At 40.3% G+C, this 13,439-nt stretch overlaps 2 protein-coding genes across 10 annotated transcripts in view; both read left to right on the top strand.

Moving 5' to 3' along the window:
• Nucleotides 1–13,439, top strand: part of cep126 (centrosomal protein 126) — a 333,901-nt gene that overhangs the window by 140,391 nt on the left and 180,071 nt on the right. The window lies entirely within an intron of this gene.
• cfap300 (cilia and flagella associated protein 300) overlaps nucleotides 1–13,439 on the top strand; it is a 35,816-nt gene that overhangs the window by 2,330 nt on the left and 20,047 nt on the right. The window contains exons 1-4 of one of the 6 annotated variants that reach the window (XM_048597779.1): nucleotides 1,580–1,762; nucleotides 3,106–3,187; nucleotides 6,061–6,136; nucleotides 6,319–6,485. In XM_048597779.1, the coding sequence (XP_048453736.1) occupies nucleotides 3,110–3,187; nucleotides 6,061–6,136; nucleotides 6,319–6,485 (321 nt within the window). In that variant the 5' untranslated portion in view covers nucleotides 1,580–1,762; nucleotides 3,106–3,109. Of the gene's footprint in view, nucleotides 1–1,579; nucleotides 1,763–2,075; nucleotides 2,139–2,665; nucleotides 2,800–3,105; nucleotides 3,188–4,579; nucleotides 4,629–6,060; nucleotides 6,137–6,318; nucleotides 6,486–13,439 lie in introns of those variants that run through there. The other 5 variants (XM_048597778.1, XM_020537324.2, XM_048597780.1 and 2 more) reach the window with 5 other exon arrangements.

The following is a 13,439-nucleotide window of genomic DNA, read 5'->3' as shown; positions in this document are numbered from 1 at the left end:
TGAGACTAGAAATAGGGCTAGGCTTAATTAAGTATCAAAATTGACAGTAATTAGAGAAGCAAAGACATAGAACTGACCACAGTAATGTGTTTGTCGCTATTGAAGAGCTTGAAGCTGCAGATCTGAGGCACTGAGGTCTAAATGTGTGTTTTTAACATTAACAAACTAAACTTGGAAAATGGTAGCAGTATGTCAAACTTTGCAGACAACGATAAATCTTGGGTTATAGCTAATATTTGGGCAGAATGCAACAAAATAAATCAAGACGTTAAAAATAAGTTGCAGAATGGAATTGTACTGGAAAAATATCATTATTGATTTGTGTGAAGTGGTGTGCTGTGACAGGAAGAATACATTAAGCCCAATAAAAACAAATATTTTGGAAATAAGACCCACTCAAAATATCTAAACATCTAAAAGATCTACTAAAGTGAAACCATTAACAGAAGTTTTAATAAATGCTGGGATGCAGTGAATGGGTATTTAAATGCTGAAAGATTGTTTAGTTCGGAGTATAAAACCTGCATTTATATTATTGCATAATTTTGCTCATTGTAAAATGTCCACTGATACATATAGAGCTCAGACTTCAATACCAACTTGCATTTTATGGCACCTTTAATACAGTAAAATGCCTCAAAAAATTAGATATGAGCCATTACTAGAAGTCAGGGCATATTGAATATTATTGAACTGTAATACCAAAATTGTATTATCTGAACAGGGCAAAAAGAAAATGGGTGAATTAGAGACAAATAAAGCACAAGGTAAATAAAGAGCAGAGGGAAAAATTGGATTCATTGGAACAAAGCTAGAAAGGTTAAAACTGTTTATATTTTAAATATCTCTAATACAAGCTTACTACTGACAGGAAAGAGATGGAACAGTTTAAGCTGAGATGATTGACATTGTACTTAATAGTTGTCATGGCTGAATATTCATGAAAAAGTACGCATTTTGTCAAACCTTTCGTTTCACACTCATCGAGACAAAAGTACCAGAGAAGGAGAACAACAATATTTCTACTTTGTGAGAGAAGAGTACTGATTGGGGTGGCAGGTTCACTCTAATTGGTTAGGGTATTGCGCTACAAAAAGAACCAGCGAATGGCTACCCCTTAATTTATTAAATTGAAACAGACGCAATACATGCACAATTTCTTTCTGTGTACAAAGAACCGAGCCTTGTGGTTTTATGTAAAGGGGTTTCCGATTTATAATGGCCTGACTGACCAATACTCGTATGTACACGATCCCATACGGGATGTAATGTTAAAGATCCGAGATATGAACATTTCTTGTACTTAGAAACAGCTATTTTATATTGCCCCGAACGGTGTTCCGATTTGTGTACAAATTTTCTTGCGAACTGACACAAGAACAGAACCCATTCGCAACCCAGGGACTGCCTATGCGTAGCGTTTTGTACACACACGTGCTACACTGCAAGTTCGAATGATTGCCTTAAATTGGATATCCGTGAAATTCTTCACACCTTCAGGATTATTCAGCAGATGTTGTCCATTTGCAAAACCACGTCTAATGTTTGTGAGCTTTCCAAGTGCAGGCTTGTTGGTTTCAGTTAGCAACTCACTTGTTGTGAACAGCTGAAGGATATGCTATTTGATACAATCTGCCAGTCTTTGGGAATTATGGTTTACCAATCTGGCACTGAAAGTCATATATCACATCCCTCATTTGTGTGAAAGAAGGACATCCCATGAGTAACCAACACCACTCTTAATCGTAGTAGCATGAAACAGGTAGCTTCACCTCTTTCTTAAACCTAAGAGATACTTTACCCTTCCAGAGTAATCTGAGGTCGCCCGGGGGGTTTTTCAAGAACAAGAGTGACCACCTTTCATGAATTTGTGATGTAGAGTTGTGGACTCTGGGGGCCGGTTAGCTTTGTTGGCTGGATAGTTGGTTTGGGATGCGGAGTGACACTAACAGTGTGCGTTCTGTTCCTGCATTGGCTGAGGTTACGGTGAGGGACTCTCCTTCTCAACGTCACCTGAGGGTGTGGTGACCCTCAGGATAAAACCACCACCAGTCACCCCTCTGTCTCTCTCTGATGAGAGAATAGCCCTAAGCGGGCTCACAGTGCAATGCACCCGCATATACTGGAAGCTGCTGCATGTATGTTAATGTTCTGTTTTTATTTCTGATGTCCAATACCTGCAAATATTTTCCCTCCTCAAACTACCATCGATAGAACGCTCATGAATGTCCTTGGGGGAAGGAGACCTGAGGCTTGGCTTACGTGTGACTCCAGACCCACATCAATATGGTTGGCTCCCTTCAGCAAATCCCTGGAAAGTCACCCAAGTTCAACGGCATTTACTTACGAGCAATAACTGCTGGCTTTAATTTCTGAGTCCATTGAAAGGTTTAAATAATCAGCAGTATACCCTTCCCTCTACATAGGATATGTACAGGTGTGGGTTAGTTAGGCATTGCCAAACCAATTCCGAATTTTGAGCTTTATCCATTTCCCCCCAGGATGATGTTGACAGTCTGTGTGTGGCTTTCCCTCTCCTGGTTATGAGCTCCTCCTGCAATGCAGGGGTAACCTGGTGCTCAGTTGCACAAAGCAGGCGATCAGGAACCGATAGAAATTGGTCTCAGGGATCCAGGGAAGAATTTCAACGCGGCTGGGCGTTTCCTAGCAACTAGTAAACACTGGCGAAGCCATGGCTGCAGAAAGGGCTGTGAAACCACCTTTTACTTTCAGACATCTGGGTAACAAGAAGATCAACTTCCTGGAAGGCAGTAAAATCAGAGACCTCTTTATGAAATGGTAAAATCTGCAAAGCCATGGGAAAGAAATGATGAGAGCCTGAGGCTGGGAACAATGTGTACAACAGAGATCAGAGAGTTACCGAATAATGTATTCACTTATTGTGTTTATTTAAATATTATCTATTATTGTTTACAGTTATCAGGCGGCCAGGCAGGCCCCTCTGGGTAACGAATTGACAGTGTAACTCAAAGAAATTCACCATCGTTAGGCCACAAAAAAAAACGCGTTTCTCTTCTAAAAAGCTAATCCTGAAATCGTGTTCTCATAAAAATTTCCCCTTTCTGGAATTTTCCATCATGTCAGGTCAATGCATGGAAGGATTACCGTGCAGGTTTTCAGTTTTGACCAATGCTTCCAGTCTTATGAAAAGGACAGTTTTGTACTGGTAAGTTCTCCAGTTCTTTCTCATACATTACTGAATCTCACATTTGCTTCAATAGTATTTTTGGAGTTATGGTGCTGTTTGTATTTTCACCTCAAATGTCCGTTTACAGAATCTTGCTGGGGGATCACATTGTTTTGAAAAGACTTCTTTGGTGTATGGATCTTGTACCCAGTAAATGTTTGAGCTTATTCGTATCTAGCAGTTTTTATTTCTCAAAATTTGGTGGAAAAATTCTTTGAAATATAATGTTGGATTCAGACGTCGATAAAATAAATTCCTGCTGTATGTTCTGATTATCAATATGTTATGACAGCAGTAACTATCATTATTTACAGTGACTTAGATCAAAAAGATCAAGGCTTTTTTGCTTCAAGGACCAAAGTAACAGTCCCTGATACCTCAGCCCCCCTCCCCCAACTCACAGGTGTGTACACACAAATCACCACCTCCACCTTAATTACAGTGCTACAGTGCTACAGCATACTCATAATATAAAGATGTGCTTCATTTTTATACATAAAAATATCTCCCCACAACTCCCAGTCAGGTGGATGTTACATTCCAGAAAGACAGTTTATAGAATCCCTACGGTGTGAGGGCAGCCATTCAGCCCATCAAGTCTTCTCCAAAGAGCATCCCATCCAGACCCCATTACCCAACCCCAGCCCATATCCCTGCAATTCCTACGGTGGATCCACCTAGCCTGCACATCTTTGGACTGTGGAAGGAAACCCACGCAGACACGGAAAATGTGCAAACTCCACGCAAACAGTTGCTTGAGGCTGGAATTGAACCCAGGTCCCTGCTGCTGTGAGGTAGCAGTGCTAGCCACTGAGCTACCCCCTTAGTGAAGTGAAGAATAGAATAGAACAGAACAGAACCAGAATAAATCTTTACACATTTTTATAATCATTTATTTAGACAATTACACATTACAAGGATGTACCTTCTAGCTCAACTGTCTAAAATATATTTTAATTATCCCGTTCAGACATGTTGATACACACATCTGGGTCAGGTGGGACTTTAACCTGGTAGAGAGCCAGGGATCCTAGCACAGCACCACAACATCTTCCAGTCAGTCTATTGGGAATAAGTGGATTCTAGTTATTACTCACCATCTGCCTACAATTAATACACATCAACAATTAAAGGGGGCACTTGTGGTGTCCTATCTCTGAACTAGAAGCCATGGGTTTTAGTCCCACCTGCTCCAGAGGCACATATAACATCTCTGAATAGGTTGATTAAAAATACTTGTACAATTAAAAATTACGGGCACTTGTGATGCAGTGGTAATGCTCGTGTCCCTGCCTGTGAGCCAATTAGGCCTGGGTTCAAGTCCCAGCTGCTATAGAGGTGTGTAATAACATCTCAAGTTGATTAGAAAATATTAACAATGGGTGTGCCTGCTTCTCACTGCAAAACATGTCTACTTTTGGTAGGAGCACAGAGTGAGCAGAAATCTCAGTAAAATCATACAAGGAGCACTTGTGAAGCACAGCAACGGAGGAAGTAGGGGTCCTGGGCAGAAGGGGAGCTAGGGGGAAAAAAAAAACTGAGGCCTAGAGAGAATAGGAAGCTGAGAAAGCAGCAAGGAACAGAGGAAGTGCAGTGTTTAATCAGAGTTGAGCACAGAGGTACTGGTTCCAAAGGGGATCCAACACTTCCTCCAATGTTGCGTTTGTTTGAATTTCATGTCTTTGACCTGGGTATGTGGACAATTTTATGAAAGTAAAACAAAACAAAGAACTACTGGATAAACTCAGCAGGTCTGACAGCATCTGTGGAGGGAAACACTTTCCTCAGATGTTGCTGGGCCTGCTGAGTTTCTCTAGCAATTTCTGCTTAGCTTTTATGAATAAGGGTTGTTCAGGTACGTAGAATCTTCAACCAGTGTGAAAGGTCACCGAAAATACAAATGTTTTGGGTCTAGCTCAGTTCCAGTTCACTAATTGTTTACACTGGTTTGATGGATTTTGTTCAGATTTCTCACTAGTGCAAATGAGCAGAAACTATGCTGTTGTTCTTTGCTTTGAGTCAAATGAATGTGAGAGAAAAATAGGGTGTAAATATGTGTTTGAATGTTACGGTTCTCCAACCAAAGCTGTAAACTTGTGGAAAATAATAAGTGACTATTTCAGTTTCGTAGAAGCAATAGAATAGGACAACATACTCTACAAGAGTGGAACAGATCATTAGAAGAAGGAAAGAAAGACTTGTATTCATATTGTGCCATCTAAGATTTTAGGCGATCCTAAAGTGCTTTACAGCCAGTCTAGTCACTTTGAAATGTTACTAGTTATTCTTGTAATTAATGTAGGAGATGTGGTTTCAATTTGTGCAGCAATATAATTATGACCAGATCATCTGTTTTAACTTGTTGATGATGAGATAAATAGTGGCAAATCCCACCCCTCTGCTCTTCTTCAAAATAAAACCCTCTAAATTTTGTCTCATTCAGAGAGCAGACAGAGCCTCAGTAAAATGCCCCACCTGAATGATTGCCATGCAAACAACAGAGCACTTCCTTAGTTGGGTTTTGCATCACCAATTTAGATTTTGTACTCTAGAACTTAGAGTAGGACTTGAAACTGTAACCTTCTGACCAAGAACGTAGAGTACTTTTAGAGAGCGACAGCTGACACAAATTGCTATGTTAGAATTGATAGCGGCAAAAAATAAATTTATAGCTAGGCCCTTTTATATTTCCGGGATCCCAAAGCAATTCATGACCAATGAGTTATTTTTGAATTGCAATTACAGTTATGTAAACATATATTTAGAAGTATGTGTGAGAAATCCATTGACAGATAGTTACTGTATCTATTCATTAGATTTATTCATTTTTATGCCTTTTTTTAATCCAATAGGCATTTTTCCAGGATCCAAATGTTTTGGCTAATCTAAAAGTACTCTCACCTTTATCTTCTCAATGGACAACTCTAGGTATGGATAATGTTATATACATTACTGACAAGGCTGTTGTTAGTGACACCACTTGGTTTATTTAAATTCAATGTGATTGAGATGGATTTTGATTGAACACCAATCACTGTTTGTACCTTCTTTATAAATATGTACAGATATTGATGATATGTTTCCATGTATCTTTAATTCTGTCTAAATAGGGAAAGAAGTTAAGGAAATAGAGGCTGAAGAGGTTCCTTGTAATCAACTTTCAATGTTATTCTTTGACTGTTTGTACACTGAAGGGATTGTGCGAGAAACAGGACACATTACAAAATGTCTGGATGAGTTTTATGAGGACTTTGTTATCTCTGATCAGCTGCGGCAGGTAAGATATTTGTGGAACAGAAAATGCCATTTTGTGTTCATGGCATCTCTACACATAATTTCATTTTAATGATGCAAGTGAACGTATTGCTTGTTTCACAAATGAAACATTGCTGTTTTGGTTCTAGTACCTGAATGTGCCTACCACGACAGAGATGAATTTTCACTTCTTAGCTTACTGTAAGATGGAGAGCTTTGCAGGTGCAGTGTGTTCGTCAGATGAAATAAAGTATTTATATAGCTTATTTTAAAGAAATATGATTAATGGGATCCCAGACCACAGTGCAGTTGTATAATTATGCAATTTATAGAGATTATTCTCTGCTTCCACCTCTCTGTCCACACATGTAAACCTATCTCTCTGACCATGCTTTCAATCATCTGTAACAAAACCGGCTGGAGAAACTCAGCAGGCCTGTGGGAAGAAAGCAGAGTTAATGTCTTGAGTCCGATGACACTCTATCAGAACTGATAGTTGCTAGGAAAAAAAGTGCTTTATGCTGACACTGAAGTGGCAGTGGGGGGAAGGTGGATGTGAGCAGATAAGTGGAGATGAGCAGAGAGAGAGAGAGAAAGATGAAAGGGGTTGGTAAACGAGGAGATTATGGATAGCAGGCCAGGACAGAAGAAAAGCTGAGTAAGGAATAATAAGAGCTGAGAATGAGAAAATGGGTCTCTAGGAGTACATAGGAATGGGTGACTGTGCTAAAAGCATCCTATGCCTGACTTCATAAAACAATTAAATATCTTGCATTATTAAGCTTCAGTCTAAGGGACTGTATACTTCATGATCACTGCTCTGAGCACAACTACCAACTGCATAATGTCATCTCGGCTTGACCAGATCTTTTTAAGGGTGTTCATTTGCACGGTTGTTTTTCCCTGTCTCAGTTGCACACCATAAGGCATTTTGTCACTGTGAATAAAATGCTTCAAGAGTTTGCATTAAACGAGAGAAGATTACACAGTTCAATTTATATCATTTGCAACCATGCTTACATGAACCCCATTACTGCTACCTTTTGTGTTTTTATTTGATTCATGCACTTATTAATGCATTATGCCTGTCAATATCTATAATTGCATTCTCTTAGCTTCCTTTTGAAAGAAAACTGGCTGTCACAACAGAGGTTCGCTAGCTTTACCCTAGGGTTTCTCGACCTCCATTCTTTATCCTTATGAAGGAGAGGCTTTAGAGTTTCCAGAGGGACATACAGAAGTGTTTCAGATGTAGGAAAATCAGAGAGCTGGTGAAAGCTGGGAGTTTATTGTGGCATTTGGTTTATTTTACTGCTCTGGCTGTTGGATCATGTGTACACTACAAATTTCTAAGAAACCTTAAAATAACTTTTTCCACAGAAGGTCACATGTAAAATCTCCTTGTCAGCCATTTGTCCTTGCATCTCCTCTTCCTCCACCTTCCTGTCAGACAGAAGAAGCAGAATTTTCAATCCAATATATGCAATGATGACGTACCTAGCCACACTGCCTCCAAAATTAGCAGCACTGCATTGCTGAAACATCCCTCATCGTCCCGAGCATCAGCAAAGGGAGTTATCTCTGGGTAGCGATAATGGGTGAGCCACAGCAGAGAACACGATGATATACAAAGCATGAATGAGTATGGAGAGATGGAAGAGAAGATATTGAGCCAAAGTTTGGGGAAATCACAGAACGTAGCCCTTAGCTGCAGAGCCTCTGCGTCCAGACCTGAACAATCTGGTTATTAAAAGAAATATTTTGAAAGCATCAAACACAAGTTGAGGTGTGCAGAGTATTTTCCAAAAACTGAAACTGTAGGCTATTTCTCTGCTTCAAATAAGAAGAAAACAATAAACTTCCACGGATTACCCGCAACTTTCTCATCACATCACATCACATCACGTTCAGAATATTGCTGGTTGAAATGGAAAATATACAAGATGTCAGAGAGGCCAGTAGGTTGAATTATTTATTCAGAAATAAATTGAATTCAAAAGTTAACTGACTGGGGACTATCTAATGTAATGGACCAAACCAAACCCGTCTCGAATATATTAAGGAGATAGCTTAGACCCTAACTTTTAACTTATTTAAAGGCATGTGTAAAGTGCTGTGTTCCGGGTGTAATTTGATTATACTGCTTGGCTTTAAGCAAAGCACACTTTATTCTTACTCGGTTAGAAGAGAAAAAAAAGAAGAATTGGTATAACTCTATTCAAAAACTTAACAGAATAATTGATTATTTAACTACTAAACAATAACTATTTCAATGTAGTGATGTTCCATAAACACACCCTTGGCAAAGGCAAATTCATTAAAATAGATTGTCTTACATGCAATTTGTCTCCAGTCCAGGAGGAAAGAACACCAAGAGAAAATTATGGTAGAAAGAGATGAATGGCAGCTCCCACAACCAACTTCAAACCCCAACAACTGCTGAAAGCTACAATAAAACCCTGGTTCCATGGGAGCCTGACCCTACCCATTCATGCTACTTCTATTGTTCCAACTCTTTTAAAAGAAACAAGTTCTCACAAGCTATTTGCTTTATTGGCTTCGAATTGACAGCACCTAAGGCTCAAAACCTCTCTTCAAAAAAAAAATCACAGACAAAATACCTCTCTTACAGCCATAGTATCATTACACTAGAGGTCAGTGTTTATTCTTTCCATTACATAACCTTTGTAGTTCAATTTTTCCTTTAACTAATTGAGAACAATGTGACATACAAAATTTGATTTAATAACATATATGTATAAATATACAAATATACACGAAATATTCTCTAAGATATCATTTCTTCTCTGATCCCGAACTCTTGAGCATCTCCAATTTTAATGTCTCTGCCATTGATGGCAGTTCCACCACCTACTGAGGCCTTAAGCTCCGGAATTCCCTCCTTTCTATCTATCCATCTTCTCTCCTTTTAAGATAATCCTTTGAACCTGCACCTTCAATCAAGCTTGTGCTTTTTTTTGGTCTATTCAGTTTTTTTTTAAATAAGGCTCCTGGAGACTCCCTGAAACATTTCACTTCCTTTTAAATGTTTCATAAATATACCTTGTTTTTAACTACACTCCACCTTACAGTAAACTTGGCCCAGACTTTGTGGGGTTAAGATGGTGAACTGTCAGCATTTGCCTTCCTTACCCCTTTGAAACTGACCACAACTTTGTGATTTAGCACAAGTAAATATGGCTTTACTTATGGAGGATATTCCTGAGAGAATGTCCAGTGAAGTCATATGGTGGAACTTAGGAATAAGACAGGGATGATCACCTTGTTGGGATTGTACTGTAGACCCTCCAATAATCAGTGGAAAATTGAGAAGCAAAAATATAAGGAGATCTCGGACATCTGTAAGTATAATAAGGGATTTTAACTTTCTAAACATAGACTGGGACTGACATAGTATTAAGGGCTTAGATGGGGAGGAATTTGTTATGTGAGAGAATTTTCTTCATCAACATGTAGATGTACGTCCTAGAGAAGGAGCAAAACTTGACCTACTCTTGGGAAATAAGGCAGGGCAATAGACTGAGATGTCAGTGGGGGAGCACTTTGGGGCCAGTGACCATAATTCTATTAGTTTTAAAATACTGATGGAAAAGGATAGACCAGATCTAAAAGTTACATTTTTAAATTGGAGGAAGCCCAATTTTGACAGTATTAGGCAAGAACTTTCAAAAGTTGATTGTGAAAGGGCTATTCACAGGTAAAGGGATGGTTGGAAAGTGGAAGACCTTCTAAAATGGGATAACAAGAGTCTAGAGACAGTATGTTCCTGTTAGTGTGAAGGGCAAGGCTGGTAGATGTAGAGAATGCTGGATGACTAGAGAAATTGAGGCGATGGTCAGGAAAAGGAAGAAGGCATAAGGCAGGTATAGACAGCTGAGATCAAGTGATACTCTGGAGGAGTATAAGGGCAGTAGGAATATACTTAAGAGTGAAATCAGGAGGGCAAAAAGGGGATATGAGATAGCTCTGGCAAATAGGGTTAAGGAGAATCCAAAGAGATTCTACATATATATTAAGGACAAAAGAGTAACTCAGGAGAGAATAGGGCCCCTTAAAGATCAAGAAGGCCATCTACATGTAGGACCACAGGAGATGGGTGAGCTATTAAATGAGTATTTACTATGGAGAAGGATATGCAAGCCAAAGGACCTGGAGAAATAAATAGTGATATCTTGAAAAGTTTCTATTTAACAAAAGAGGAGGTGTTAGACATCTTAAAATGTATAAAGGTGGATAAATCCCCAGGACCTGTTCAGGTATACCCCAGAACATTGTGGGAAGGTAGGGAAGTGATTGCTGGGCCCCTTGCTGAAATATTTGTATCATTTGACAGCCAAGACTGGAGGTTAGCTAATGTGGTGCTATTAGGAGTTGTTAGTTGGTTCGGTGAGCTGACCGGTTTCTCATGCAAACGTTTCATCCCCCGTCTAAGTGACATCTTCAGTGCTGTCTAGCATCTGTTGAGGCATTTTGACTGGTTTTCCTGTTCAGTGTAGGGACTGTAGTTTATCGGATAGCCTGTTGTATTTCGTCCGTGAGTCCGTTAGATTTCAGAGTAGCCTCAAATGCAGGCTAGAAGTCTCTTTTGTTAGCATCCTTGTAGTTATAGTTAAGTTCCCGCATTAGGACAGCTTTCTCGCTGTCTGACAGATTTCTTATCCACATATCTGGTTTGGTCTTGTCCTTGCTATGCATCAATTTCATCAGCTTTTCCTGTAGTCTGAGTCTCTTCTTAGTTCTGGTCCTGTTTTGCTTGATACTGATGGTCTGTTTGAGAGTTTTGGTCCGCTGTTGGTCAGTCGAGTTCAAGTATAAACAGCGTTTCAATAGAGACTAGACAGCCCTGAAGGTGTCAGCTAGAAGGGGGACAAAACGTTTGCATGAAAACTGGTCAGCTCGGCAAACCAACCAACAACTCCAGCCACAACCCGAGCTACAGATCTTCTTTAAAACATTAAACACCCACAGGAGAAACATGCTCAAACAAGCCTGAAAATGGGAAACCTATGCCAACCGGCTGAGTGCTACCCACGAGCAACTCCATTGTCTACATGAATGCATCAGAAACCAGATACTACCTCAGTGTCAAATACAAACCTCCCCTTAACAACCCACAAGCAAGAAAAACAGCTAAACAAAACGGCCACAGGACACTACGAGTTACGATAACGGACACCCATAACCACCTCCACAAATATGAGCAAGAAATTGGCTTCGATGGGAGCTCGACAGCACTGAAGATGTCACCTAGAAGGGGGATGAAACATTTGCATTAAAACCAGTCAGCTTGGTGAACCAACCAGCAACACCAGCCACAACCTGAGCTACAGGTGGTGCCATTATTTAAGGAAGGGCAAAGACTGATCAGGGATAGTCAACATGGCTTTGTGCGCGAGAAATCGTGTCTCACCTCACCTGATTAAATTTTTTGAAAAAGTGATAAAGAAGATTGAAGGAAGAGCAGTAGACACTGTCTATGTGGACTTCAGCAAGGTGTTCGACAAGGTTCCGCATGGTAGACTAATTAGCAAAGTTAGATGACATGGAATCCAAGGGGAGCTAGCCAATTGGATGCAAAATTAGCTTGAAGGTAGAAGACAGAGGGTGGTGGTGGAGGGTTGTGTTTTGGATTGGAGGCCTGTGACCAGCGGTGTGCTACAAGGTTGGTGCTGGGTCCATGGATTTAGATGTGAATAAAGGAGGTGTCATTTGTGAGTTGGCAGATGAAACCAAAATTGGAGGTGTAGTGTACAGTGAAGAAGATTATCTCCAGAGTACAATGGGACCTTTATCAGATGGGCCAATGGGCCAAGGAGTGGCAGATGGAGTTTAATTTAAATAAATGTTAGGTGCTTCAGGTTAGAGTGTTGCCAAACAAAGGGACCTAGAGGTGCAAGTGCATAATTCCTTGAAAGTGGGGTCGCAGGTAGACAGGGTGATGAAGAAGGTATTTGGCATCCTTGTCTTAATCGGTCAGTGCATTGAGTAGAGGAGTTGGGAGGTCATGTTGTGGCGATACAGGACATTGGCTAGGCCACTTTTGGAATACTGTGTGCAATTCTGGTCTCCTTGCTATAGTAAAGCTGTTGTTAAACTTGAAAGGGTTGAGAAAAGATTTACGAGGATGTTGCCAGAGTTGGAGGGGTTGAGCTACAGGGAGAGGGTGAATAAACTTGGATTATTCTCCCTGGAGTGTCAGAGGCTGAGGGGTGACCTTATAGAGGTTTATAAAATCGTGAGGGGCATGGATAGCGTAAATAGACAAGGTCTTTTTCCCAGGGTAGAGGAGTTCAAAACTAGCAGGCAAGGGTTTAAGATGAGAGGAGAAAGATTTAAAAGGGACCCAAGGGGCAATCTTTTCAAACAGAGGGTGGTGTGTGTATGGAATGAGCTGCTAGAGGAAGTGGTGGAGGTGGGTACAAATGCAACATTTAAAAGGCATCTGAGTGGGTACATGAATGGGGAAGGGTTAAGAGGGACATGGGCCAAATGCTGGCAAATAGGACCAGATCAATGTATCTGGTTGCATGGACAAGTTAGACCAAAGAGTCTGTTCCATGCTGTGTAGCTCTACAATTCTGTAAGTGAAAATTAACACATGAAAGTTGAAGTTGTCATCTTATTGTTCACTGCTCTGCCACAAGCTGTACAGTGGTCTTGCCTTACCCCACTGCTTCTAGCCAGCATCATGAAGTGATAAGAACATCTCCTTTTCAGCCTTCAGTGATAATTAGAAATTCTGTAAACAGTTATAACTTGTTTAATCGGTTGTACCCCAGGCCTTTAGCATTAATTTGTCCAATAAGGGCAGCTGGGCCATTTGAAATCTGAGGCGGTCATCATCTCTACCCTTTGTATGTCACCTTAGAGAAGGTTCCTGCTCTGGGTTACAATCCTGAACCAGTGAAAATGGCAGAAATGACAGAACTTTGAGGGCCATCAGCTGCTTACAGGC

Source organism: Rhincodon typus, chromosome 6 (assembly GCF_021869965.1).
Source record: "Rhincodon typus isolate 14 chromosome 6, sRhiTyp1.1, whole genome shotgun sequence".
Taxonomy (NCBI): Eukaryota; Metazoa; Chordata; class Chondrichthyes; order Orectolobiformes; family Rhincodontidae; genus Rhincodon; species Rhincodon typus.
This window is presented reverse-complemented; position numbering and strand designations above follow the sequence as displayed.